This window comes from Limanda limanda, chromosome 1 (genome assembly GCF_963576545.1).
Source record: "Limanda limanda chromosome 1, fLimLim1.1, whole genome shotgun sequence".
NCBI classification, from domain to species: Eukaryota; Metazoa; Chordata; class Actinopteri; order Pleuronectiformes; family Pleuronectidae; genus Limanda; species Limanda limanda.
Window position 1 is genome coordinate 41,058,190 of NC_083636.1, and position 25,097 is coordinate 41,083,286.

The 25,097-nt window shown below is 40.8% G+C and overlaps 2 protein-coding genes across 4 annotated transcripts in view; one reads left to right on the top strand and one right to left on the bottom strand.

The window, feature by feature from the left end:
- Nucleotides 1–12,938, bottom strand: part of scube1 (signal peptide, CUB domain, EGF-like 1) — a 100,059-nt gene extending 87,121 nt beyond the window's left edge. For 2 of the 3 annotated variants that reach the window (XM_061072716.1, XM_061072725.1), the window contains exons 1-2: nt 12,836–12,923; nt 9,680–9,802 (exon numbers count right to left, since the gene is read on the bottom strand). In XM_061072716.1, the coding sequence (XP_060928699.1) occupies nt 9,680–9,802; nt 12,836–12,923 (211 nt within the window). Of the gene's footprint in view, nt 1–9,679; nt 9,803–12,835 lie in introns of all 3 variants that reach the window. The other variant, XM_061072734.1, reaches the window with a different exon arrangement.
- A 2,170-nt stretch (nt 12,939–15,108) lies between these two features.
- samm50l (sorting and assembly machinery component 50 homolog, like) lies at nt 15,109–24,201 on the top strand. The gene is made up of 15 exons (XM_061069631.1): nt 15,109–15,245; nt 16,696–16,809; nt 17,086–17,187; nt 17,346–17,433; nt 17,596–17,702; nt 18,433–18,563; nt 18,985–19,072; nt 19,209–19,337; nt 19,481–19,552; nt 19,910–19,996; nt 20,240–20,310; nt 20,594–20,661; nt 22,051–22,197; nt 22,466–22,607; nt 23,433–24,201. The coding sequence occupies exons 1-15, from the start codon at nt 15,225–15,227 to the stop codon at nt 23,476–23,478; spliced, it is 1,413 nt and encodes a 470-aa protein (XP_060925614.1). The 5' UTR covers nt 15,109–15,224; the 3' UTR covers nt 23,479–24,201.
- The last annotated feature ends 896 nt before the right edge of the window (nt 24,202–25,097 follow it).

Below are 25,097 nucleotides of genomic sequence, written 5' to 3' on the forward strand. Positions count from 1 at the left end.
TAGAAGGAAAGGCTGTGTACATTTGCAAATACTGTCCAAAGACTTATGTTAAGAATGACACAACGATGCAGAAGCAGATAGTCAAGTGCCCAAAGTTTCCTCAGGGCTCAAATCAGCCTATGACAAAACAAAATGTTTATATTTATGTCTGTATATGACAAGGTAAATACAGTTAGTATAAATTACCCACAACATTTCCAGTTTATTCCCGTTAATTCCTGTATATTCCCATTTATTCCCGTTAATTCCCGTATATTCCCATTAATTTCCATTAATTCCCGTTAATTCCCATGGAAACTTTGAATATTCCCAGAATTTTGCAACCCTAGTCACAATCCACCATTACAATCCCCCATCAACTGCAACCACAATCACAATCCACCATCACAATCCATCATCAGCTGCAACCACCCATCACAATCCACCATCACAATCCCCCATCAAGATCCACGATCAGCTGCCACCACAATCCAGCATCCAGTCCACCATCAGTTGCCACCACAGCCACAATCCACCATCAGCTGCCACCACACTCACAATCCACCATCACAATCCCCAATCAGCCGCCACCACAATCACAATCCACCATCAAAACCCCTCTTCAGCTGCCACCACGATCACAATTCTCCATCACAACCCACCAACAGCTGCCACCATGATCACAATCCAACATCAGCTGCCATCATGGTCCACCATCAGCTGCCACCACAATCACAATCCACCATCACAATCCATCATCTAGATCCACGTTCAACTGCCACCACAATCACAATCCATCATCACGGTCACAATCCAGCATGACGGTCACGATTCATCATCATGATCCAACAAAACTACCTATGATCCCTGATCCACCATCACAGTCACAATAACAACTCTCACATTATAATCTTTGCAGATATGCTCATGCCAATTCAACCACCTCCACATGTTAGGAACTGAAGGGGTTTTTCTACTGTTTTTACATATGTAGTAGATTTCCCCAACACCTGCATTCACATGCAAAGGTGGAAAATTGGTATTATTCATCTATAAGTTTGATGTCAGGAACACTGTTTTGCAACCTACACATTACTCCTAGTCTCATTGACCCCTGCTCACTGTGGGAGTAAATATCAATATTACATGCTTCTTAATGATGTCAATTATTTGTCACTCAGATACTTACTTACTTTTTTCTTTGTTTTTATAGAGAGTAGTAAACTATAATTCTGGAAAAGGCCACACCTAATTGTGGAAAAGGCCATATATAAACAGTTGGATGAGTTCCTACGTATGAAACATATACACAACAGATTTCAGTCTGGTTTTAGAAAGGGACACAGCACCGAAACAGCAATGGTGAGAATTATAAATTACCTTAGAGTGAGTGCAGATAACAAAAAATGCAGCTATCCTGATGCTATTCGACTTATCTGCTGCATTTGATGCAGTAGATCAGGGGTTTTCAACCGGGGGTCCGCGGCCCCCTGGTGGTCCACGACGGCATTGCAGGGGTCCGCGAAATTCGCTTTGATATTTCAACACATTTCCAGATTACTCTTGAATATTGTGAAAAATATCTAAAATAAGAAGAATATATCTAAAATAATATAAAGGTGATTATCATTTGTGACATATTCTGCATTACTTTGTCCCAGTTTATGTTGATTGTTATTGATCACCGTTACTTTATCGTTCTCTCAACATGTCAGCTACATGTCTGTACATTTAAGTCATGAACGTTATCTATTGATGTACATATGGTTCTGAGATGCATTTCAACTACAAACTGCATTCAATTTTGTTTTCAATTCTTAAGCACTGAAAATCAACCGTTTTTGTTGTTTTTTACACAGATTTTTCTAGATTTGTTTGAGGTAATTAAGTAGATATATCTAGATTTGTTTGAGGTTTTAAAATTAAACCAACATGGAAAACCAAATGTTAAAACTTCCTTCTATCCAAATGCACTAGCACACACACACACACACGTAGGCAAGCGAGTGCGTAGGCACATCAGTGGGTCGCGGATTACTTTCTAGTCAGAATGATGGTCCCTGGGACAAAACCAGTTGAAAAAACATGCATTAGATCACAAGATTATTTTACAGAGACTCGAAAGTTGTATTAGTATCAAAAGCATAGCTTTGGTCTAAAACATACCTTACTGGCAGAACATATTTTGCCAGCCACGGTGACCATATTTCGTAACAGCATGATAACATTTTCGGCATTCCACAAGTTTCCCTTCTTGATCCTTTATTATTTTGCTTATATATGTTACCACTGGGAAAAATGATTAGTGATCATTGTGTTAACTCTCATTTTTATGCTGAAGATACTCGATTATATCTGTCCGTAGCGCCAGATGACTCTGATGCTCCAAATCAAGTTATGAATTGCCTCTCCAGTGTGGAACAATGGATGGGCAACAATGTTCTCAAATTAAACAAAGACAAAACAGAAATTTGACTACTGTAATGTACATTATTCAGGATTACCGAAAAAATCCATATACTGAGTCCAGCTTGTGCAAAATTCAGCAGCCGGGTTTTAATGAGAAACAAGAAAAGGGATCATATTACTCCAGGTTTAGCGTCTGTACACTGAGGATTGATTTTATAATTAATTTACTTGTTTTTAAGACTCTTAATGGTACCGCACCCTCATACATCTCTGACTGTTTATCAGAGTATGTTCCAAACCATCCTCTCAGGTCTGATACTGAGGGCTTGCTAAATATCCCCAAAACAAGTACAAAATGTTTGGGGGAGCAGCTTTTTCTTGCTATGCCCTAAAGCCGGCATATTCAACTAGTGGCCCCATGGCGGGATACTGCCCGTTTGAATTTAACTATGGCCCACAAGACTGGCTGCATATCAGTATAGCTTGGTAAGAAAAAATTAAAAATAAACGGACATGCTTTGAGACATCTAACCCAGAGCCATTGAGTTTTACTGTTGCCTCAACCAAACCTATATGATTACGTCTTTATGTTACGCACCTATGTTGGTTGCCGCAACCCACTCCTCACTTGCGCTCTGGTCTAGCTGCCCACTGAAAAACCTGCGCTAGCTAATGCTACCAACAAGTCAAATCATTTCTCATTTTCGAACAGTTTCCTGAGGGCCTTTTACCTTTAACAAATATGGACATGAACCTGCTATACGCACTTTATTTTTGGCTTGTTTATGATAGTATCATGAGTCGGCCCATTTTTTGTTAATCTGGTGGATGCTGTTTTACTAGATTCAGCTGACTGTTTGTTTTTATGGATATGAACCTGCAAAGCACCTTAATTCTGCTTGGAAATGTGTTGAAGGATAATTCACTATTATTGTGATGGACACTGTTTCGAGATGTTCAGTTAACATTATTCATTTTGGGATATGGACCTGCTGTAAGTACCTGATTTCTGCTCTGAATTGTTTTTGATAGTTTCCTGAACATGCTCGTTTATTGTTAATCTGATATCTGAATACTATTATAGTATTTTCAAATTGTTTTCTATATTTGTGGATGTGGACATGTCAGAAAAACACTGTCTCATTTTTTGTTTATGTTTTCATGTAACTTTTGCACTTCTATCAAAGCTTGATAACCGTCCTATGTTTTGGAATGGCAGTCTGTAACTGACTATATAAAGTGAAAGAAAAGAGATGCGTGTGTCACTGTTTACCTGTGGAAATATACATTACTGTTTTTAATTTTTAGCCATTAATTAATCAATGTTCTGTGCGGCCTTTCTTAAGTTCTTATTGCTCTTATTTCGTCTTTCATTTTATTGTAAAGCACTTTGAGCTACATTTTATTTATGAAAGGTTCTGTATTAATACAATCTATTATTGGTATTGTTATTATTGTTATTATTGTTGTTGTTATTATTATTATTGACAGCTCTTGTGCCCATGAAGTGAATTAATAAGAAAAGAGGATCACAAGGGGTTAGTGTGATTATTGTAAATATAAATGATGCATTGAAAAATATGATGATGACAATGCCTTCCTGTCTTCCTGAACTGTGTCATAGAGAAACAACACAGATTTGTTTGTATGAGGTTCACAAGGCATCACAACCCAAAATAGCACTTAACATCTAGGAATATGGAGTATGAAGAGAGTGCAAGGTCTTTGAATAAACACACTCTAGACAGAGCAGTTTGATAAGATGAAAAATGTAAGATAACACTATACTATAGAGACATCATACCATTCTGAGCCAAGTCACACAATCCATAAAGACAGGAGTAATAAAAAAACGTTACTGAACTCCTAGTTATATTTAATGTCTCATCCACTTTATGATTTACTAGACCACTGAGTGATTCTTTGCTGATATGGAGTGCTGCTGATGATAGAGAGGCACAGACAACCTGCAGCATGAGGAGACCAAGCACGGAGGCTCTGCTGCTTCCAGGTGCTTCCAGGAATAGCAGAACCGCAAATGGCACTGGCCGGCAAAGTGGCCTGTAATGCTTGTTGATGGAAAACACAGCTGGCCAATTACAGCACCCATATCTAATCACTGGGGTCAAGGGTCAACTCCTATCCACCATTCATCTTCATTTGGCATCGCTGTCACAAGCTGTTGTCTCATCACTGCAGAGAGGTTGGTAGATCTTAGTGTTCAGTCAGGAGGCAGTGGGCAGATAGCATTTTGACACACACATACACACTGGTATTAACATGAGGTTTTTGTGGACCGACAGGTGCAGGTACAGGTGTGACAGTCCGTTCATGGTCTGGACCACATGTGTTCACATTCTTTGAGCAGTGTAAACAAATGTGGTAATAAAGTTACATGACATTTTTATATGTAATTTAAAAACATAAAGTTAGCATTTTAGGCAAAAATGTTCATTGTGAGTGGATGAGAGAAACATGCACGAACACATGCTGTTGACATTCTAACTCCATCAAAGCTGAGTGCATCACTAACCCAGACTTATACAGACTTACCACTGTTTATCGGTGTGTGTGGGAGAAGTGTAGTGATATTAAGTGGCTGGCAAAGCAGGTCAGGTCAGACAACAGATTCAGGGGAAGAAGTTCATATTCCGGAAAAGCTTGAACCCTCTGCTGTTTCCTCTCAAGGACAAAGGAGCAGTTGCTATTCAGGACACCTCGTTCGGACTATGTGCGTCTGTGTGTGTTTGTGTGTGTGTGTCCTCTGTAACAAACAGAATCCCAAGTAAGGAGCATTCCAAACAAAAACAATGCAGTGAGTGGAAATGCTCTAAAAAGAGCTGAAGTTGTGATGTCCCGTCCAGGTTTACCTGTTACTCTATATGTTTCTATGATAACATATCAAACAACAAAGTGAAAACAATATGACCATGGGTAAGGGGTTAGTTGTTGTTGTCCTCCTACAGAGAATTATCAGATGAACCAGCAGAAGCACAACTGTTCTGTCTTGTTGGATTCTAACTCATAGGGTTATTTGTTACCACAGCAGCAGCAGCAGCTCTTTTCAGAGAGACAGCTGTAAAGGGTCAACGACTTCTACCTGCACAGCAGCAAACACAAGATATATTCAATAAGAGATCAGCTGGTGAACAAAGCGGAACATCTAGCAGGACACTGGACTTCATTTATCAAAGACAACACCAAATGAATCTTCATGTTGCTCCATAATTGCTGGATGTGGGATTAAATTATAATAATTAAAGGCTGTTACGATGGGCTTTTTTACCAAAGGTTTTTTCATACTCCTGGCACAGAACTGGGAACTTCTGATTTCAGGTCAGCCCTCTATAAACCAAGGTGGAAACCTTTCATCTTAAATTTTTGTTATACCACTCGTTGGACTACTTTCATCTTGTTGTTTCCCATTGTCATGTTGTTTTATGGACTATAACACTTGGACTGAAAATCTGATGTTATTATGTTTGTGCGTAGACTAAATCCTTACCTACTCGCAGAACTTTAAAAAAGGTATAACCTGCTTGACAGTTTTGTGTCTGTTACCGCTGCGCAGGCAAAGCATATTTCCACCATAATTTCCCTTCCATGTTGCCATCACGCCACTGTCGTCGGACAGTCCTTCCATGCACTCACCCTTATATCACCATCAGTCTCTCTTGACTACTCAGCAGGGCCAACAAATTCCATTTAATCCCATTTTCCCTCCTTACCCTCGTCTTGGTATTCCACTTGCCTTATTCCACTCTTGCTGTCCCACTTCCCTGATGTCCCCCCTAGATTCTGTCATCACACATGGCCCCCCTTGCTGACCTCATTGCACTCTGGGTATAGCAAACTGAGGAAAGTGAGCTGGATGTTGGGGCACTTAGAACTACAAATATATCTTATCATGAATATCAAAATGGCAAATAAAAGCCAAGTGTAGTTCTAAAAATGGGCCCCTTAATGAATCTTCAGCAAGTTTGCCAGTCACTCGCTTTGTTGACCAGTTTCAAATATTCTTAGGGCTGCATTGTTCAATGATCTTAAGTCAACCCAGGTTTTTATAAACTATGTATGAGCGCGTGCACATAAAAGCGACAGTGTTCACTGCTTATGACCAATCGCAGATATGGACAAGTATACTGGCAGCTGAGCTGCATGGTTGGAGGAGAGAACTATTATGTTAAAAAAATGCGTGGAGTAAAAACACATTATCCAGACTAAAAGAAACACAGTTACAGCTGCTAAGATCTGACTATTATTTGGTTTGTGTTTTAATTCCATTAATGTGTAATGTACATGTATTCTCATTGTGTGAATGACGAGAAGAACAGTGATGCTATGTTTCAAACGAATTGATTGGTTTGTGGGCGGTGCTTTTATATGGGTTGATCTCTCATCTATCTCTACACTGTACAACTCACTTCGGACCATATTTTTGTTGGTTTATCACTTTGCACAAGATAGATATGCACCAACACTGACCACACTGCATTTTAAGACCAGTAGACCATGGACACTCAGATGGGTGCAAGCACATTTGTTATTTACACAGCATGGGCACTGGACTCAAAAAATATTAGTTTCACTGTACGACTTGGTGTAAGAGTTGGCATATCTTTTGTCATTTGCAGTGATTAAAAAAATGTTGGCCTGATTAGAGGCCGCTCACTTGCTGTGAATTTTCTGGACATTTTCATCCAGCATTCTCACATGGGCTCATTGGGATATTTTATCACATTTCCCAAACCTTTTACTTGAGGGCTTGCAGGTAAAGTTCCAGATAATGTCCGGAGCAACTGACTTTATGTCTGTGTTCAGTGTATTTTTAAGAGCAGCTTAAATGTGACAGACGTGTGAAAAACATTCCATCTTCTGTCAGGACACCTGCTTTTCTAGGTTCCAGCTTCATAAACCCCCTGGGCAACCACAAAGCTCAGTATCAGCTGGCCACCTTCAATCAATTCTGGACCCGACCTGACACAAAAGACTGGTGACCTGACCACTACGCTGATCGAAGCTTTCTGCCAGGTAGTCCAGGCAGTAAATCATTTCCTCTGGTGTTTCCTCTTGTTCAGACCAACTCAATGGTACAGACACACTTCATGCACAGCTGACACCTTCATAAATGATTTAATACTCTGACAGGACACTGGGCCGTGCTTTTCTTACACCGGGATGCGGTTCTGAAAGATATAAAGTTTATGTAATGAAATAATTTCCTCCTTAGCAGCAGATTAGGACATCTTAGAAGCTTATAGGACAAGACATAAAAAGGAGTGAACCATGTTATTCAGAATGTATCATTTCACTTGTATTGTTTGCAGAATTATAAAAGGTGCTGGTGTTAATGCAGCAGGTCCATCAGCTCTTCAGTGTCAATCACTTTTTCCTTGGAGCTCTTCAGTTTTCAATATTTACATGACACAAAAATAGATTAAAATAAAATTAATTAATTTAGAAAAGAGTTAATTTTATCATCCATGGGGTTCCTTGGTGATAATTTTAATTTACATACTGATTCTAACACCGGGTTCTGTAGGTGATATTTCTCACAGGAATGTATCTATAATGTTTGCTAGCTGAAGGTGATAGGCACCTATCAAGGTGATGAAAAGATTTGGAAGTGCAAAGAGTGCGTTGTTGGAATTCACCTAGAGCTTTAACATACATTTTGCTTTTACTTCTAAATACTGAACGTGTCCATAAAATCATCATGAAAACAGTGACAGCTTTTTAAGTGCTTGCCCAGTCATGAGCATCATATTGTAGCTAATGGAAAAGATGGACAAAACTACAAAAATAAGACCCACATTGTAGTTGACCATTTGATCCTTCAATCTCATGCCAGTTTTATAAATGCAAAAGCACTGGAGCATCACTTATAGAAAGACATTGTGTCTTTATTGTGTGCAGTGGACCCAACAGTATGTGTGTGTGTGTGTGTGTGTGTGTGTATTTGGCGCGCTTGTGTGTATGTGTGTGAGTGAGGTAGGATTGAGAACAACAGATAGAAAGAGAGTGGGCAGGCTCCAGCTGTGGTGTGCTTTGAGGCAGAAGTGAGTGGAGGTGTGAATGCACAGCCAGGCAATGCCCCCGTCTCACCCTAACACTCCCCTCAGTACACTTCCTCCCTGTTAATTAGGAGAAGTGGTTGGGGGGTTGAAACAGCTGTCAAAACCGTTGTTACATCGGAGGCCCTGTTCTTGCCCACGTTTGATTTTATCTGATGGGACAGTCTCTTTGTGGCAACTAGGGATGGCCAACTCAAGGTTGTTTGGCCCACATCCTAGTCTATACCTAGTATGTGGTATGTTATTATACAGAACACCCTTCTCAGTAGATTGTTCATAACTGCCCTTAAATGGTTTGAGACATATCTCACTAATAGAGAATTTTTATATTTATGAACCACAGGTTTCTGCTCTTGGTCCAGCTTCGTTCTCCCTTTAAAGACTTCCGGCAGGAAACATTATCAGTTATTTTAATTTGTGAAGATGATGTGCAAATTTACCTATATTTTAAACCAGATAATGTTCATCAAAGGAATGTTATGTATAGCTATTGAGTAATGTCCTAATTTCAGAAATTACTTAATTTTAAACCTTATCACCTGCCAACAAACTGCAAACACGAGCAATATTGAATCCAAATCCAGAAACTTGATATCACAGTTGATGACTCACAACAAGATCTTTATGCTCATATCAATAACATTTTCACCCAAGAAATATAGCCGAATTATATCAGCTCAGTCTTTTCCTGACCTAGAAATGCTTATTCTCACTTTTGTCTTCTTACGCCTGGACTACTGCAACGTACTGTTTACATGTACACTCCTCAGAATGCTGCTGCTCACACACCAAGCTTAGTGCTCATATCTCTCCCTCCCTTACTTCAATGGGTGCCAGTTAAATTTAGGTTTGATTTTAAGATTCCTTATTTGTTCACTCCCAGGTCAAACAACTGAAGTAGACATGGGGGGTTTATCAGCTCCAATTTGCAGTGATAGAAACATGAAACCCAGGTGTATGCGTTCATTTGGTAAGACAGTGAGGTGATTCTTGAGGTGATTCATTGTACAAATGCAGATCCAGGGGTCATTATGCTTCCAACAAGGGTTGTCATGTTGCTTCTGCACTGCCATGTTAACATAGTAATTAAATGGAAATGCTGCAAAGGTGTTTTCAGCTACGATGAAGGGGAGCCTATTTATATAGGCTCTACAGAGCAGGATGCTAGTTTCAAAGAAGAGAGGAGAGGAGAGTCTGAAGGAAGGAAGGTCACTCACCTTCACACTGCTTGCCATCTCCTTTGTAGCCCGGCTTGCAGATGCAGTTGTAGGATTTTGGCGTGTTCTGGCACAGGGCATCAATGTGGCAGTCATCTGAACCCTCTGCACACTCGTCTGCATCTGTAAAGACAGAAGATCAACATCCTCGTCTCTTGGGATCTTTTACTTGAACGAGACATATTATGGTTTTTCATTTTCCCCTTAAATCTAGTGTTATTGGGGTTTTGTGTTTGAAAAAGGTCTGCAAAGTTAAAAAGCCCAAAGTCTGCAGTAAAGGGAGCTCTTCTCCCCCACAGAAAGCATAGCTTCTGATGCCCCTCGTCAGTAGTCCGGTCGATACTTCTGCTGGTTAGGGTTAACCACGCCCCACATTTGCATAAGGCACACCAAGTGGCTTGTTTGAAAAAATGGGGCATTTTTTGTACAGCTTCCTATATTATAAGACGCCAGTGTCTAAAGTTACCTCATTTAGGCTCTCTTCAGACTTGATGTTAAAATTCATCCTGAGAGATGTGTTTTTACAAATGAATGATGAGCCATCTGTGCCAACAAAGTTAACCCCGGTGTTCCTCAGGGTTATGTGTTCGGCTCAATTTTATTCGCATTATATATGCTTCCACTTGGAAACATTATCGGGACACACTCTGTACATTTTCATTGCTACGCGGATGACACCCAGTTATACTTCAATAACGTCAATAAAACCAGAACAATGTAATCATTTAACTAAAGTTCAAGCATGGAACAAGGACATAAAAACCTGGATGACCCAGTTTTTAATGCTAAAGCTCTGCCCTAAATACCTTAGAAATACATTATCTAATGATATAGCTGCTCTAGAAGACATAGATCTTGCTTCCAGTGAAACAGTTGGAAATTTGGAAACTATCTTTGATCCTGATATCTTCTTTGAATCTCACTTAAACATTTTTAGGACTGCATTCATTCACATAACACCTCAAAAATGTCCTGTCTCAAAAAGATGCAGAATATTAGTCAACGCGTTTGTTACATCCAGACTTGATTATTGTGAATCCTTATTATCAGGCTACAGCATTTTAGTCTTTAAAGACTTTTAAGGACAGTTTGTCCACAATGCTGCAGCACAAAACAAGAAAAGAGACCACATTTCTCCTGTATTAGCTTCACTAAACTGGCTATCAGTTTAATAAAAAATATAATTTAAAGTTATCCTCCTCACCTTCAAGGCCCTTAATTATATTGCACCATTATACCTCAAAGAGCTGATAGTACCATATCAACCCACTAGAGCACTGCGCTCCCAGAATTCAGGCTTACTTGTCGTCCCTAAAGTCTCTAAAAGTAGAGTAGGAGCCAGAGCTTTCAGCTATCAAGCTCCTCTCCTGTGGAATTGTATCCCACTTTCAGTTCAGGAGGCAGACACCCTCACTACGTTTTTTATAAGCTTATAGTTAAAGCTGGCTCAGGTTTGTCTTGGATCTGCTCTTAGTTATGCTGCTATAGGTCTGGAATGTCAGGGGACATGTGATACATGGAGCTTCTCTTTCCTCTTCTCGCTCTTTATCACATTCATTTATCATCAATACATGTTACTGACATTTGATTTGTGATCATATTGGCGGATCATGTAGGCATCTGATCATGGATATAGGGGTGGTGGATCATGATCGTGTTGGCAAACTGGTTATTCTAATCAATATTGTAAATACTATTATCATCTATTGCACTTCTGACTTTCCTGGGAGAGGGATCCCTCACATGTGGCTCTCTGAGGTTTTTACGTTTTTTCTGTAGGTGTTGATGTTGTGGTGATGGCAAGAAATAAATCAATGCGTATAAAATACTAAGTGTAGTTTTAGGTCATGCACGTCAGAGGATGTCAGCTGAGTAGGTGGTCCGTCACTGTGGCCCAGGACACACGCTAAAAGAATGTGGCCACATGCAGTCTGAGTGATCAGATCTCAAATATGTCCTCGATGTTTCTTGGGAGTGTTCACACCTGTACATAGAGCTGTCCACTTGTGATCCGATCACCCAGGACGCATTTGCTTTTTTCAATCAAGCAGTTCCATGATATCCTAAAGTGTCAGAGAGAATCACTGGCCCTTTTGTATGACAGTGAGAAAGAGGTGGAGACAGAGTTGCTCTGCTTCCGCCAGCCATTGAGCACACCTTTGCATCCTTGTTCAAATCCCCCTGTGCTTCCTTTAGAGTATAAAAAGTTGGTTTGCGTCAGGCTGTGGACTGGAAGCAGCCTGTGGTTCAGCCTCTGCTCTCTGTCTGTAAACCATAGAACTGAATATACAATAAATATTTGTCCAGTGCTGCAGCCCAAACTAAGGGCGGAGGGGAGGGGGTGTGCTCCCACTGTCCTCACTGTCTCAGTATTGACTCTTCACCCTTTCACAGAGGTGGGAGGCTGAACAATGTGCTGCTGCTGCTGCCTGGTCGATATTGGGCCCATGCTGCCTGCCTGCCCCTCCTGGGAGTTAGACCCCCCCCCCCCCCCCTAAATACATAGGGCTCCAGACAGGCCCTCAAACCCAGAGACAAGATGCTCTCTAGCGGCTCTACAACCGCCGTTTCCAGGCGGTGAAATGTGAAGACAGTCCGCCCTCTCACACGAGTGTGCAACCAAGGGATCAGGCTGCGGTTTCCCATTCAAGTTGGCGTTTGCGAGCAGGAAACAGAAGTTCCAGTGAATCTGCAAGATGGTAAACCGCCGCTCAGGAAAAACTGTGATGCAAACCTGAGATCCCACGAAGACTCTGGCATTTAATTAATCGGGCTGTTATTTACGTAACGAGCGAATTCAAAGTGACATGCCTGCTCTGTCTATCGGGTGGAAATAGTGCGCAAATGTGACTTTCCAGTGCAATTAAGTGGTTTTCCGGGGGTTTTCATCACTGCGATGCTCTTGTAAAATTACAACGGCTAAAAATGAAATGTCACAAAGTACATGATGATCGGATCATAGAACATGCGGGGTTAGTAATTGAGCATCTTAAAGTGGCCCTTTTCTGATGTTTAAAAGCAGTGCAATCATTAGAATAAATGCAGCAGTCATTCACTCAGGTCTCCATCATGTTCGCCTGTTGAGCCGGTAACAGAGAAGCCAGCAAAAGGTGCGAGTGGACAATACAGCGAGACGGAGGAAAGGGCAGCGCTTACCTGAGAGTCCGACATTCCCCATCACCCTGCAAGTATTTATGAGGAGGATAAACAAACAAACGTCCCGGGAAAAACAAGCGCTCCCCATGCTGACAGACGGTGTGAGGATTCAGCGGGTCTTTCCTGGGGGTTTGGACTGTGTGTGTGCGCGTGTGTGTGTGTGTGTGTGTGTGTATGTGGGTCTCTGAGAGAGAGAAGCGAGAGAGAGAGAGAGAGAGAGAGAGAGAGAGAGAGAGAGAGAGAGAGAGAGAGAGAGAGAGAGAGAGAGAGAGAGAGAGAGAGAGAGAAGAGGCAATCCAAGCTCCCTGATTGGTTTGTCTGTGCCAGTGGGAGATGGAGGAGGGAGAGAGAGATGAGCAGCGTCATAGTGGAGGTACTCAAGGTATAAAACTGTAAAGAAATCCTATAATCCTCCGGACATTCCCCGATCCATAATGTGAAAAGGCGAATGTCCAAATGAGAGCCCCTAGAGAAAAATCCGGATAATGTCAAATAGGTCCATGTGACATATGACAGACACAAAAGTGGAAATAATAAGAGAACAAATATCTCAGGATGAATAAGTGGTGTCATAAATGTAGAAGACAACGATGAAGATGTCAAGATAGATTTTTGTAATACTTTTTGCGGCGATAAGGTGTGGATGTGCTGTAAGCAAACACACAGCGATCTCCATTGCACAAATAGAGATTTTGGACAATTTCCTGCTGTATTGTTCCTGTGCGAAAGGCAAACTGGGGAATGACTGATAAAACGAATAGATGAAGGAGGTATAATCTGGGGTTGGGGCCCTCAAGGGGCCAAACAAAACCATTTTATTTAATTTGCCACGGTTTCCCGAAACCGAGGAAAATCCCCGATAGCGTAAATACTTTAAGCACTGTTCACAGTAAATAAATAAAAATGGGTCTGGGAACTTTTTTAGAGGCACGTTCAATGCGGGCACATGACACCAAGATAATTCAGCTATGTCAAAGCTCAATACCTATCTTTTCATTTCACAGAATCAGATTTTTAGATAAATAGTTCTAATATTTCTAAGCAATAAATAGTGTGAAGCTAGTAATGGATAAGTCCTTCTAAATTAAGTATAGTAGTAACCACACATATTCCTCACTGTTGCCTTTGAGTCAAACCAAGTTCAAAGGCCCATGTTCAGGTCACTTAAGTTGAGATTTAGTCAGTTGTGCTTTTATTAAAATTATAAATGCAAACCATGAAGTAATTTTTCCTGAGATGTCAATTCTAAGACTTGACCAGTGGTGGAAACAAAGTGTATTAGCAGCCCACAACTATGTCTATTAAGCAATTAAGGAGCATTTTACAGGCTACAACACTCAGGCACACCTACAGGGACGCAGCTGAGCGGAGGTTTGAACAACCATGTCCTCACACCAAACTATATGATGGTGCACAGTACAAGTGTTGTGCACAGTCTCCGCTCTGCTTGAAGGAAAGTTAAAGTGCGCCATCTGCCGGAGAAGCTCCTCCAAGACGTAAGGGCGACTTCGGCCCCACCCACTTTGATGCATTTCTAACCAATCACACAGACTACATGGTGATGCCTTTAAGAGCAACACATTTGTCGGACACTTTCTCTGATAATGGTGCTGGTCACTGGGGTATAAGGCCGTTTGTACAGTAATGCTTAATAATGTTTAATTACAAACACTCAATTACTGCATAGTTACACATTTCATAATTTACAGGTCTGATGTATGGGTAACATTATACATTTTTGCTGCACAGAGAGCGGGTTATGTACAACTTTGAACGGGAAATTAAAAAATATGAAACATCGTTATTCTTACTCAAATTTCAAAAGTATGTGCACATCAGTATGTGGGGGGATTTTGTGGAGTGAACTGAGGGAGGACATCAAACGATTGGAACGCACCAGTGGGGGTGTATTAGTGTATTTTAGTTTGGTGGTTTAGGACAGAACGGGACAAGCATGTGGCTTCTTCTCAAACTTGATCCGTCAATCATTTAGTTTTGGTTACTACTTGTGTAGCTGATGATGTATTCTGTGATTTATTTTCTTCTTCAAATAAATGTTTACCTTTTTTAAATGATCGAAGCAACACAGAACAAAACAGATTTCCAAAACAGGAGTGTTCCCACTGAAATGATGCACATGGATCTACAGATATCATTCAATAAGTAAGGTGTGTGTGAGGAGATGAAGTGTACCGCGCTGGTTCTGCTTGCCGGAGTCTCATTTGACGTACCCTAGGAAGAGTCAGCGAACACACCTCACGGACTGTCATGGCGTCTCCCTTGAAGGGGGTTTGGTACTGGAGAAAGTAGCCGCTGTCATTTTCCATTTTCTAGGTCGATCAGAGAAGCTAGCCCCCGCTGAAGAGGCTGTAAGGAGCGGATAACAACCATGGGGGCTGTCCATGCTAAGGTAGGTCTCCTCACCACCTGCCGGTCCGGCTGTACGGGGATCTTTGGCCATGACCTCCCTGCCCGGTGAGTGGTGAAGGCTGCAGACTCCCAGCATCAGTACTCGGTGTTCCTCCACACTGTCTCAGACAAACACTGGACTGGCGATAGAAAAAGGGTTTAACTTGGTCTACACGTTGTGTGATTGTCCGTAATGCTGACAACACGGATTGACTTCCCATGCATGGCCATTTTTGACTCATCATTCCTTTCTCCTGATGACTAACAGAGAATAATATTTTAAAACATTTTATGAAACGGAGTAATAAATAGAGAAAATCTGCACTACTTTTGTAGATTTTATTTACCTCCATCATTTTCGTACACTGAGCAGAAATCCAGCCAAAAATACCTGAAGTCAATATTATTATATTATATTATATTATTATTATTAATAAAGCATTTCAGAAAAATTGAAAGGGGGTTACATTAACAAAAATAAAACTGTACATTCATAGTAGAATTTTCCACTATTTCTCCTTTTAAACTGCGTTCAAAATATTTTGAATCAGGTATTTCAAAGGGCAGCTTCCTTCCTTAGCTGTTTATAGAAAGCTGCACACAAAAAAATAAAAAGTGATGTTTTAGGAATGTTTGAGGAGGGCAATGGATAATTCTAAAGTAGCTCCACAGTAAAACACCAGAACAAAAAAAGTCCATTAAAACAGGCAGGTTAAGGACAGGCACTGCACCGCTATCAACCATGTTAAGAGACCCTGCTTGTGAAATGAGGCCCCAACCTTAGAGGGGAGACATCCTAAACTCCAACAACCTCCTTGATTGTTTCCTTCCCACCTGGCATGTCAAACAACTCAGACAAACAAGCATCTCTTTTAAAGGTTCAGTGTGTAGAATTTAGTGACATCTAGTGGGGAAGTGTCATGTTGCAGCTGAATACCCATCACCTCTTTAAATCATGTGTTTGATTGATTTATGCTTTTGTAACCCTTTTTAATGTGAATTATTTATTGATTGATTATTTCATTTGCAAACCATTTTTACATTTTCTCTTTATAAGGCCCATTAAAATACCAAATAATAGATTACTTAATCTGTTAGATGATCTGTGGTCTGCTGTCTGACCTGACCCACCATCATGTGCTGTGACTTCCTCTGGTTGTCGGGCATCGGACACCAGCAGAGTCCTGACATAATGCCCCACCCACTGTCTGCCGCCCTTTCTCTTTCATGACAGCTGCCATACTTAGTCATGTGTTTGTGCTAGTCTGTGTCCGGCCTATTTGCAAGGTGTAACTGTTACACTTTCCTGGCCTCAGTTTCACAACTGAGCAGACTTGACTCCTCTGTGTGCCTACTACCAATGACGAGGTGGGATTTGTTACAATTTCTGTCAGGTTTCTTTGCATTTGCCCAGGCAGCGTCATTTATCAGTGTTCTTATCATTGGTGCAGAGTCTGGATACCCTCCCGATGCATGGCCGGGACTTTGGTGTCAATCCTGATGATATGGTGGAGACTCCAGAACCGGAGCACGAGGCAAAGCAGGAGATACTGGAAAATAAAGATGTGAGTACTAGTAGTAGTGTAAGCATAATCACACCGCTCTTATGTACAAAGTAAAAATCTTACTATTGGGCCACTGTAGTAGAACACAATACCTTTCAATTTATAATAGATAGTAACGTGTGTTTATAATAAGCTCAACTTTAGTTTACAGCGTGGACTAAGTGTAAGTGTAAGGCTTAATTTCTCATTTTTTTACAGGTGGCACCTTTAAAGTTGTTGTCATCCATACTGTGAATGACGGTGATATGAAAACAAATTTAATATTTCTGACCGCAGGTGGTGGTTCAACATGTCAACATTCAGGGTCTTGGAAGAACTAAAGAGGATCTGCTCGGCTATGAGATCTCTGACGTCTTCCATGCCAAAAATCTCATTGATGTATGTATTTATGTACGACTGTACTGCGCAGCAAAGTGCTGATCGGCTTCAGGACAAAACCATACTGTTGCTCCTAGCACACATTACCGTGATTGAAAAGTGACATGCTCAGAAGTGGAAGTGCTATGTGCATCACTGGGTTTCGGTCTTGTTTACAGGTGATGAAAAAAGCTCACCTTGCCAGGCAGAAGCTGCTCCGCCTGGGAATCTTCAATGAGGTGGAGGTTCTAATCGATACGTCTGAAGGTATCTTGTGATGTGTGAATTCATCTTGCTCCCAGTATTGCCCACAATTCTTTTTTGCATTTTCACTGTCTCTTGCAGTTATGTATGAGACAGTCGCTGCACTCTCAGCTGATGGATATTCAGGTACAAACTTCTTTACCCAAGTTGGTTTTCCATCCTCAGGTAAAGATGCTCTGCCCAACGGTCTAGATGTAACTTTTGAGGTGAAAGAGATCAAGAGACTGACAGGAAGCTACAACACCATGGTTGGCAACAATGAAGGAAGCATGGTAAGAAGGCCAGTCCTGACCTGTCACTCATATTGTTCTCTGATTTGTTCTTGACATATATTTACCTTTTCACAGCAGTTTCTTAAGAACTAAAATTACATGGTCACTTAATCAGAGACAAGCTAGTTGCTTCATACTCAAAGCACCTGTGGTTCTGCTTTGAATCATTTAATTATAGTTACATTATAATAACAGCATCGCAAAATATATTGAATTGGTAGCCAGTTATCGCGATAGTATTGAATCAGGACAATGGTAATTTTAAATAAATGATTGCGTACGATCATTATAACGCACAGTGGCTCAGAAATGTTGCACATTATAACAGTGTCATAGTTGGAGCACACAGAAAATGTAATATCAATTTCCTTTTTTTATTTTTCATTTGACACTAATGATGCATTTTTACATAGGAAATTTTAAATTGAATCTGGATTTTTCATTTTAATAACACATTTAAGGGTTTCATGTTGAAAATTGGCAGCCATAGATTTCTGGGTCCAACACATATTATGATGTGTGCATAATTTATAATTACAAGCAGGCATGCACTCAGTTTTCATTTATGCTAATCATAAGAATATATTTATTTCAAGTAAACTACATCAGTGTACAGTAAAAAGCCACCGAACTGCAGTGTTAGCTGCTCTCAATAAGCGTTACAGCGTGTGTTACAGCGTGTGTTACATTGTGCGTAACAGTGTGTGTAAGCCTCTCTCCTGTTTTCCAGGTACTGGGTGTGAAACTGCCCAACACGTTAGGTCGAGCTGAGAAACTCACCTTCCAGTTCTCATATGGCACCAAGGAGACATCCTACGGCCTGTCCTTCTTCAAGCCCCAGCCGGGAAATTTTGAACGCAAGTATGTCCCCACAGATCCCACGTATGCTCTGTCACTGTTGGCCCATAAAACTGCAACAGCCAAGTTGCTCATAAACTTTAGGGTGAGAAGAATAAGTCAAATCCAAAACAAACAACCATCCGTGCAGTTTAAACAGAGGAAGCTGCAGTAAAACGTGATCCTGTTGATAGTTGGAATAGACAACAATCAGGATGTTCTACTTTCACTGTGGCCACCTGTGTAAGTCCTTTTCTGGAAGGACCACAGTGTTGTTATTGCATGTCTTGGCTCATTAAATGTAAAACATGCATGCATGGCATTTTGTCGGTCACACCTTAACAGTTACAGTGCTTGAAGTTGCTTAAAGAAACATATCACATTCTAATTAAAAAGGATGAATCTATCACCACAGAGTTTTCAAAGGAGGTGTTCTCTGTTTCAGCCTCGTTCTCAACATGTACAAAGTTACCGGTCAGTTCCCCTGGAGCTCCTTAAAAGAGACTGACAGAGGCATGTCGGCAGAACTAAACGTAAGAGTGTGTGTGTGACAAGAGATGAGTGCACTGAGAATACATTGATGTATACATATACACCATAGAGTTTCCAGTTTCAGAGTTCCCTATAATAAAACTTCCACTTCAGCCATAGTTCTCCCTCTTCCTACAGTTTCCTCTCGGGGTGACTAACCACACGCTGAAGTGGGAGGGTGTATGGAGGGAGTTGGGCTGCCTGGCACGCAGCGCTTCCTTTGCCGTACGAGAGGAGAGTGGACACTCACTGAAATCTGCCCTCATGGTACAACCTGGAGATTTCTACTCTTAGTATCCCAATAATATTATACTTTTTTGTTTTGTTATTTCTTCTCTTCTGAAAACAATCATATCTCTGCAAGATTCTAAAGGTTGTTTTCTCTTATTTTCTTTTTTTTTGGTTTGCAGCACACTGTGTCGATCGATTCAAGGAATTCTGCCATTTTCCCTAGCAGAGGGGCCTTACTCCGGATCAACCAGGTCAACTTTCATTTGTATTTTTCCTCCGTTAATTGTCCTGATCTATTGCCATTATTAATTTCCACCCAGTAGTCATTTTTTGTTTACAGTTCATTTAGCCACACGTGATTCAAATATGTGTAAAACTTATAAATATGGTCTATTTTCATGTTTATACAGAATTTGTCCTTGAAAGAAGTTTTAAGTTTAAGGGCTAGATATAACAAAGGACAAATAAATGGAGGTACAGGACAAGCTCAGAATAGGTTTTGCTGTGTGAGGCTGAATGTCACGGAAATTTTACCCGTCATTGTCTGACAACAGCTGGTGCATTGTCCAGTGTGAGAACCATGAAACTGAGGTGTGTTTGCCCCACAGGAGCTGGCCGGCTACACAGGAGGAGATGCCAGCTTCTTGAAAGAGGATTTTGAGCTACAGCTCAACAGACGCCTCTTCTGGGACTCGGTAAGACACCAGTCAGACCGTGTCAATTTAATTTGCTTCGAAGAGCTTCTACAAAGATTTTAGTCAGTAGATTTGATACACACTTAGTGCCAGTGTACAAATGGATTCTGTGGACGCTGTGCTGGCTAACTGTGTTTACCTTAAATAACCACCAGAGGGCAGCTAAGCAAAGAGAAACAATAACTATTGAAAACTTTGAATTAGAGGTTTTGTGTTTAAAGGAAATGTTTCATATCTTCTCAGGTCTTGTCTGCTTCTCTGTGGGGAGGGGTGCTTTGTCCCATTGGAGGACAATCATCCTGTATCGCTGACAGGTATGTCTCCTTTATCCAAGTGACACTTCCCTAGCTTCTGTCAAAAACATCAAATCACTAGATGCAATAAGAACAAACATTGGCTCTCAATGATTTAATGTTCATTTACTGCTTCAACATTTCTAAACATGCATTGAAAAGAATAAAAACATACAGCTTTCAGTTAAACAGTCTAAAATAACCAAGTTTTTTAAAGAATTACCATTTGTCACCTTAAATGTTCTGTATTTTCTGTAATTTTGTGCCGTCCATTCGTTTGTTTATGTGTCTGTATTTGGTCCAGGTTCTACCTTGGAGGTCCCACCAGTGTGCGAGGATTTGGGATGTACAGTATTGGACCACAGAGTGAAGGTAAAAACAGTTTTGACTGTCTGCAGATCATAGGAAATTTAATCACGAAAATATATTTAATTGTTCTTGGTTCACTATATTAAAAAAACAGGGGTAAGGTTACAGCACCCAATATTTTATTAGCTTGTCAGAAGTACGAATGAGCAGATGCATAAAGACCTGAGTATTTCTCACATACTTCATATAACAATACTTTGTACATAATACAGTACATTCTATGAGAGAGGAGTAGTTCTACAGCCTATTCAGCTTTCAGACTGGGCACCAGGAACACTAGTGTTTTAAGTCTTTTATAAACTGGCCGATGAATTAAAAATATCTGCAGACATTAAAGAAGAACTTTGTGACAGAGTTTAGTTTGTTGATTTAGATTTTCTATTGTAACTAATGAGTAGACTATTATCATCATTATTATTACTTATTGTTGCAAAGTAAAAACAACATAACATTTGTTTTAATATCACCATTTAATGTTGAAAAAAAAAACCATATACAGTAGGTCGACCACTAAGTTATAGTATAAGCTCTCTGACACCTTTGGTCATTTCTTGACTTTGAAATTAGCTTTGCCCTCTGCATCTGTCTGGTGCTTTGGTGCAGAGGATTAAAGAAAGTAGAAAACAAGGGACATAACAAAAAAACATTCAATCAATTCAAATCATTGAAATGGGGCAGCACCAGCAGAGTTGGTATTTTGGTTGGAGAAGTTTCTTAGACTTTGTCAAAGCATCTTTTCCAACAAATGAAGCCTTTTATGACTTGAGATGGAGAAGAATAGAAATGAAATGGCATCACATTGATGTGGTCAAACAAACATCTTATGTATTATTTATTTATTTCATATATAAATAATAAATAGTCATAAATATGATTTCCGGAAGAAGCATCACTTTGATTGACTCAGCTGGTTTAGAGCATTGACCCCAGTGATGTGATTGGCTGATTTATATTGAGCTTCAGCAGCCCCCTTTACAGCTGGAGACTCACAGATCCTATTTCACAGATTTAAAATAGAACCGTATCAGCGTTAGCCCTGTAATGTGCTGACCGTGGTCTTAGGAAAGCTCCAAACCACATTTAGTGTAGTAAGAGGGTAATGGCTAATGTGTGGTTAAATACAAAAAACCTTTGTAACATATTTCGTTAGAGAGAGAAACATTTGAGTAAGTTACAGTTTTGTGAATTCTTTGTGGAATAATAGTCCAAATGTTAAAGTAAACAGAAGTCTTCCCCTGAATGTGATGGCGAAGCCATTTTTTTAAAAGCATCTTTCATAGACAGAGGTAGATATACAGCAAGGTGCTGATGTAGCTTTAATCACTACCACTAGACACAGATAACTTAATTAGAGATATGTCCCATGATACCCGGTTCCTTTGTGTGTTCCAGGTGATTATCTGGGTGGAGAGGCGTACTGGGCTGGTGGCCTGCACCTCTACACACCTCTACCCTTCAGACCAGGCAAGGGTGGTTTCGGAGACCTTTTCAGGACCCATTTCTTTCTCAATGCCGGCAACCTCTGTAACCTCAACTACGGTCAGTGCATTCAAAATGTATTATCATTATGATCATTATCATCATATATCATTATATTAAAACCATTAAATAGTAATGTACAAATGTAGATGAAATGTTTCTTCAAAAGATTCTACATCCCTACATCCGTCCATCTGTTCCGTCTCATTCTTGTGAATTTAATATCTAAGAAACTACTTCATGGAATTTCTTCAATTTTGATTATTTACTCGGACTCATAGAAGAACGGACTTAAAAAGTGATATGAAAATGAGTGTTTATTGTGCAGGTGAAGGTCCCCGGGCACACCTTCAGAAACTAGCTGAGTGTATCCGCTGGTCATACGGAGCAGGCATCGTGCTACGCCTTGGAAACATCGCCAGACTGGAGCTCAACTATTGCGTGCCCATGGGAGTGCAGAGTGGAGACAGGTAAGAATCCTGCTCTAGACTAAGTCTCACCAGCTCTGACAATGTTTTCACCAGGGTGGCTGTGGCTCAGATTGTAGAGCAGAGGTTTGGCGAATTTGATCCAATTCTCCCTCATTCTGCGTGTCGAGTGTCCTTGGCCAAGAAACTGAACTTCTGAGCCTCAAATTGCCCCTGACGGCTGTGCCTTGTGGTAGAGAAAGTGCTGAACATAGACGAATGAATGTGTGTGTGGACATGTGAATAGTCAAACTTGTACTGTGAAGCACAAGAGGGTAGAAAACAGACCATTCACTTGATTTAAGTCCTGGCTCTGTGGATTACAGTGTGTCGGTCAGCCATTCCACCACTTAGGTCCACACGGAAATAACTTATCAGCTATGGGTGACATGGGGTCCAAACATTCTATTCTAGTGCTCCTCAGGGTGAAGTACAGTCAAAGGTGCACTATGAGTTTAGTGCCAATTATCAAATGTTAGCATTCTAACACTGTAAGAACGTACTTGCTAACCATGGCAATCAAATTACCATGAACAGGTTTCCATGCTGACTTCAAACTGCAGCTATGGACTTAGCATGAGTTAGTCAGATTTAATTTGATCAGGTTGACAAAAAGCTGCAATTGACTTCAGACTCTTTTTTTTCGGCTCCAAATACACAAGGCACTCCAAGCTCCTAAAAGTGCTCAGAGCATAAAATGCTTACTTTTAGAAGAAACAACTTGAAAAAGACACCCCGCATTACATAAAACTCTTCCTCTCCGATCATTAATTTATGTTGGCCTCACAATCAATCCTAACCTGTCTTTCTTCTTCTCTCCTGTGATAGGATATGTGACGGAGTCCAGTTCGGAGCAGGAATTCGCTTCCTGTAACCTCGTCACTCCGCTGATCTCAGTCCTCCAGCAAAGGCCTTGCTGCGAAAAGGGAAAAGATTTTGTTGTTAATCAAGTTTTACTTGTAGAATATGTGACACATGAGTAATATGTCCTGGGGAAATGTGCCTGAGCCCCCCCAACCCACCTTTGATTCTGCAAACTGTCACAGCATGTCAGCGTTTCTCTTCAGCTGACTATTCAATTGTGGCTTTATTTTAATTTGAGCCACTGATCCATTCACCGGGGTTTGAAATCTCCAGCATTGGCACATTGTCCCTTCAAAGTCAGGTACCAGTGATGTCACCCACTGTTTCCTATGGTGATACAAAGTAATTTATTTACTGACGTTGAAGAGATTTTGGGCATGTTCCCAGTTTGCCTTCCAGGTTGTTTTTTTTTCCAGCAGCATGACTTGAGGTTAGTGTCCACTGCACTCTCTATGACTTAGGTTCAGTTGTACTGTGTAAATTGAATGATTAAAGCAGAGAGGGAATGAACAACCATGTAGGATAGGAGTCGACCCTCATGCCAAAGTGGATTGTTCAAATAATGTCAGATGTGAAGAATGATGGTTTGAGTTGCTGCCACTCCCAGACCCCTCCCCCTTCCCCACCACCATGACCTTCCACACCCTGAGCAACATCTACCACCAGTGCTCTTAACTATAGTCCTCTTTTTGATGTTGTTGAAGCTCTTCACAAATAAACACTTAAAACTTTATCGCTGGCCTGGTTTCTGTTTGTTTTCTTTGTATAGTTCTCAAATACACATTCAATTGATAAAACTGAAGTCATTGTACTTGGCCCTAAACACTTCACCTCCAGTTGGCCCGAAAATGCTAGCCTGACGTTGTCATACTCATGATTCTAGTCAGAATATGAGTCTGAGACCGCTCCATTGGGCTGTGATTATGGGGCGTGTTTCAACCGAACCAGGAAAAAAAATGCCTCTTCGCTCAATTGGATAGACCTACAACCAATCAGAGCAACGTAGTATGTGACGTATGAATCCCGTAGGAAGGACGGCAAAAACATCTTTTCGATCTAAAAATGCCTTGATCGCGTTTCTCTGTTCCTCTTTCAAAATGAATGCGCTGTCGATGTCTCCTAAAACAGACTCAATGGCAGCATCTACACATCTCAGCTCTCCAGCTGCAGGCATGTTTGTGGAAAAGCAAGTCAACCCAAGCGCTCTTTGATGACGTAGTTGATTACGTAACTGTTGATCATCTGTCTATCATCGTATAAAGCCCGCTCTGACAATTTGATTGGTCCGAACAGCTTCTGTTCGGAGATAATTTCTCGCCAACGGAACGACTCCAGACCGAACTTCCCGTCCGAAAATGTTGTGGGCGGGGCTACCGAAATGCTGCATAGAATTCAAAATCCTGCTCCTCAAATACACACCCCTTAATAATCAAGCCCCATCATATATTTAAGAACTTATGTCACCCTACTATCCCAAAATATCACCTGCTCCCTATATAGGCTCAATTGTGGTTCCTAGAGTCCGTAGGAGTAGAATGGAAGGTCGAGCCTTCAGCTATCAGGCTCCTCTCATGTGGAACCAGCTCTTGGTTTGGGAGGCAGACACCATCTCTACAATTTTACAACATT

Coding starts and splice junctions, on each gene's coding strand:
- samm50l (XM_061069631.1), top strand. CDS start 15,225: ATGGGGGCTGTCCATGCTAAG. Junction 17,188..17,345: donor ATGCCAAAAATCTCATTGAT/GTATGTATTTAT, acceptor TCTTGTTTACAG/GTGATGAAAAAAGCTCACCT. Junction 22,608..23,432: donor GGAGTGCAGAGTGGAGACAG/GTAAGAATCCTG, acceptor CTCCTGTGATAG/GATATGTGACGGAGTCCAGT.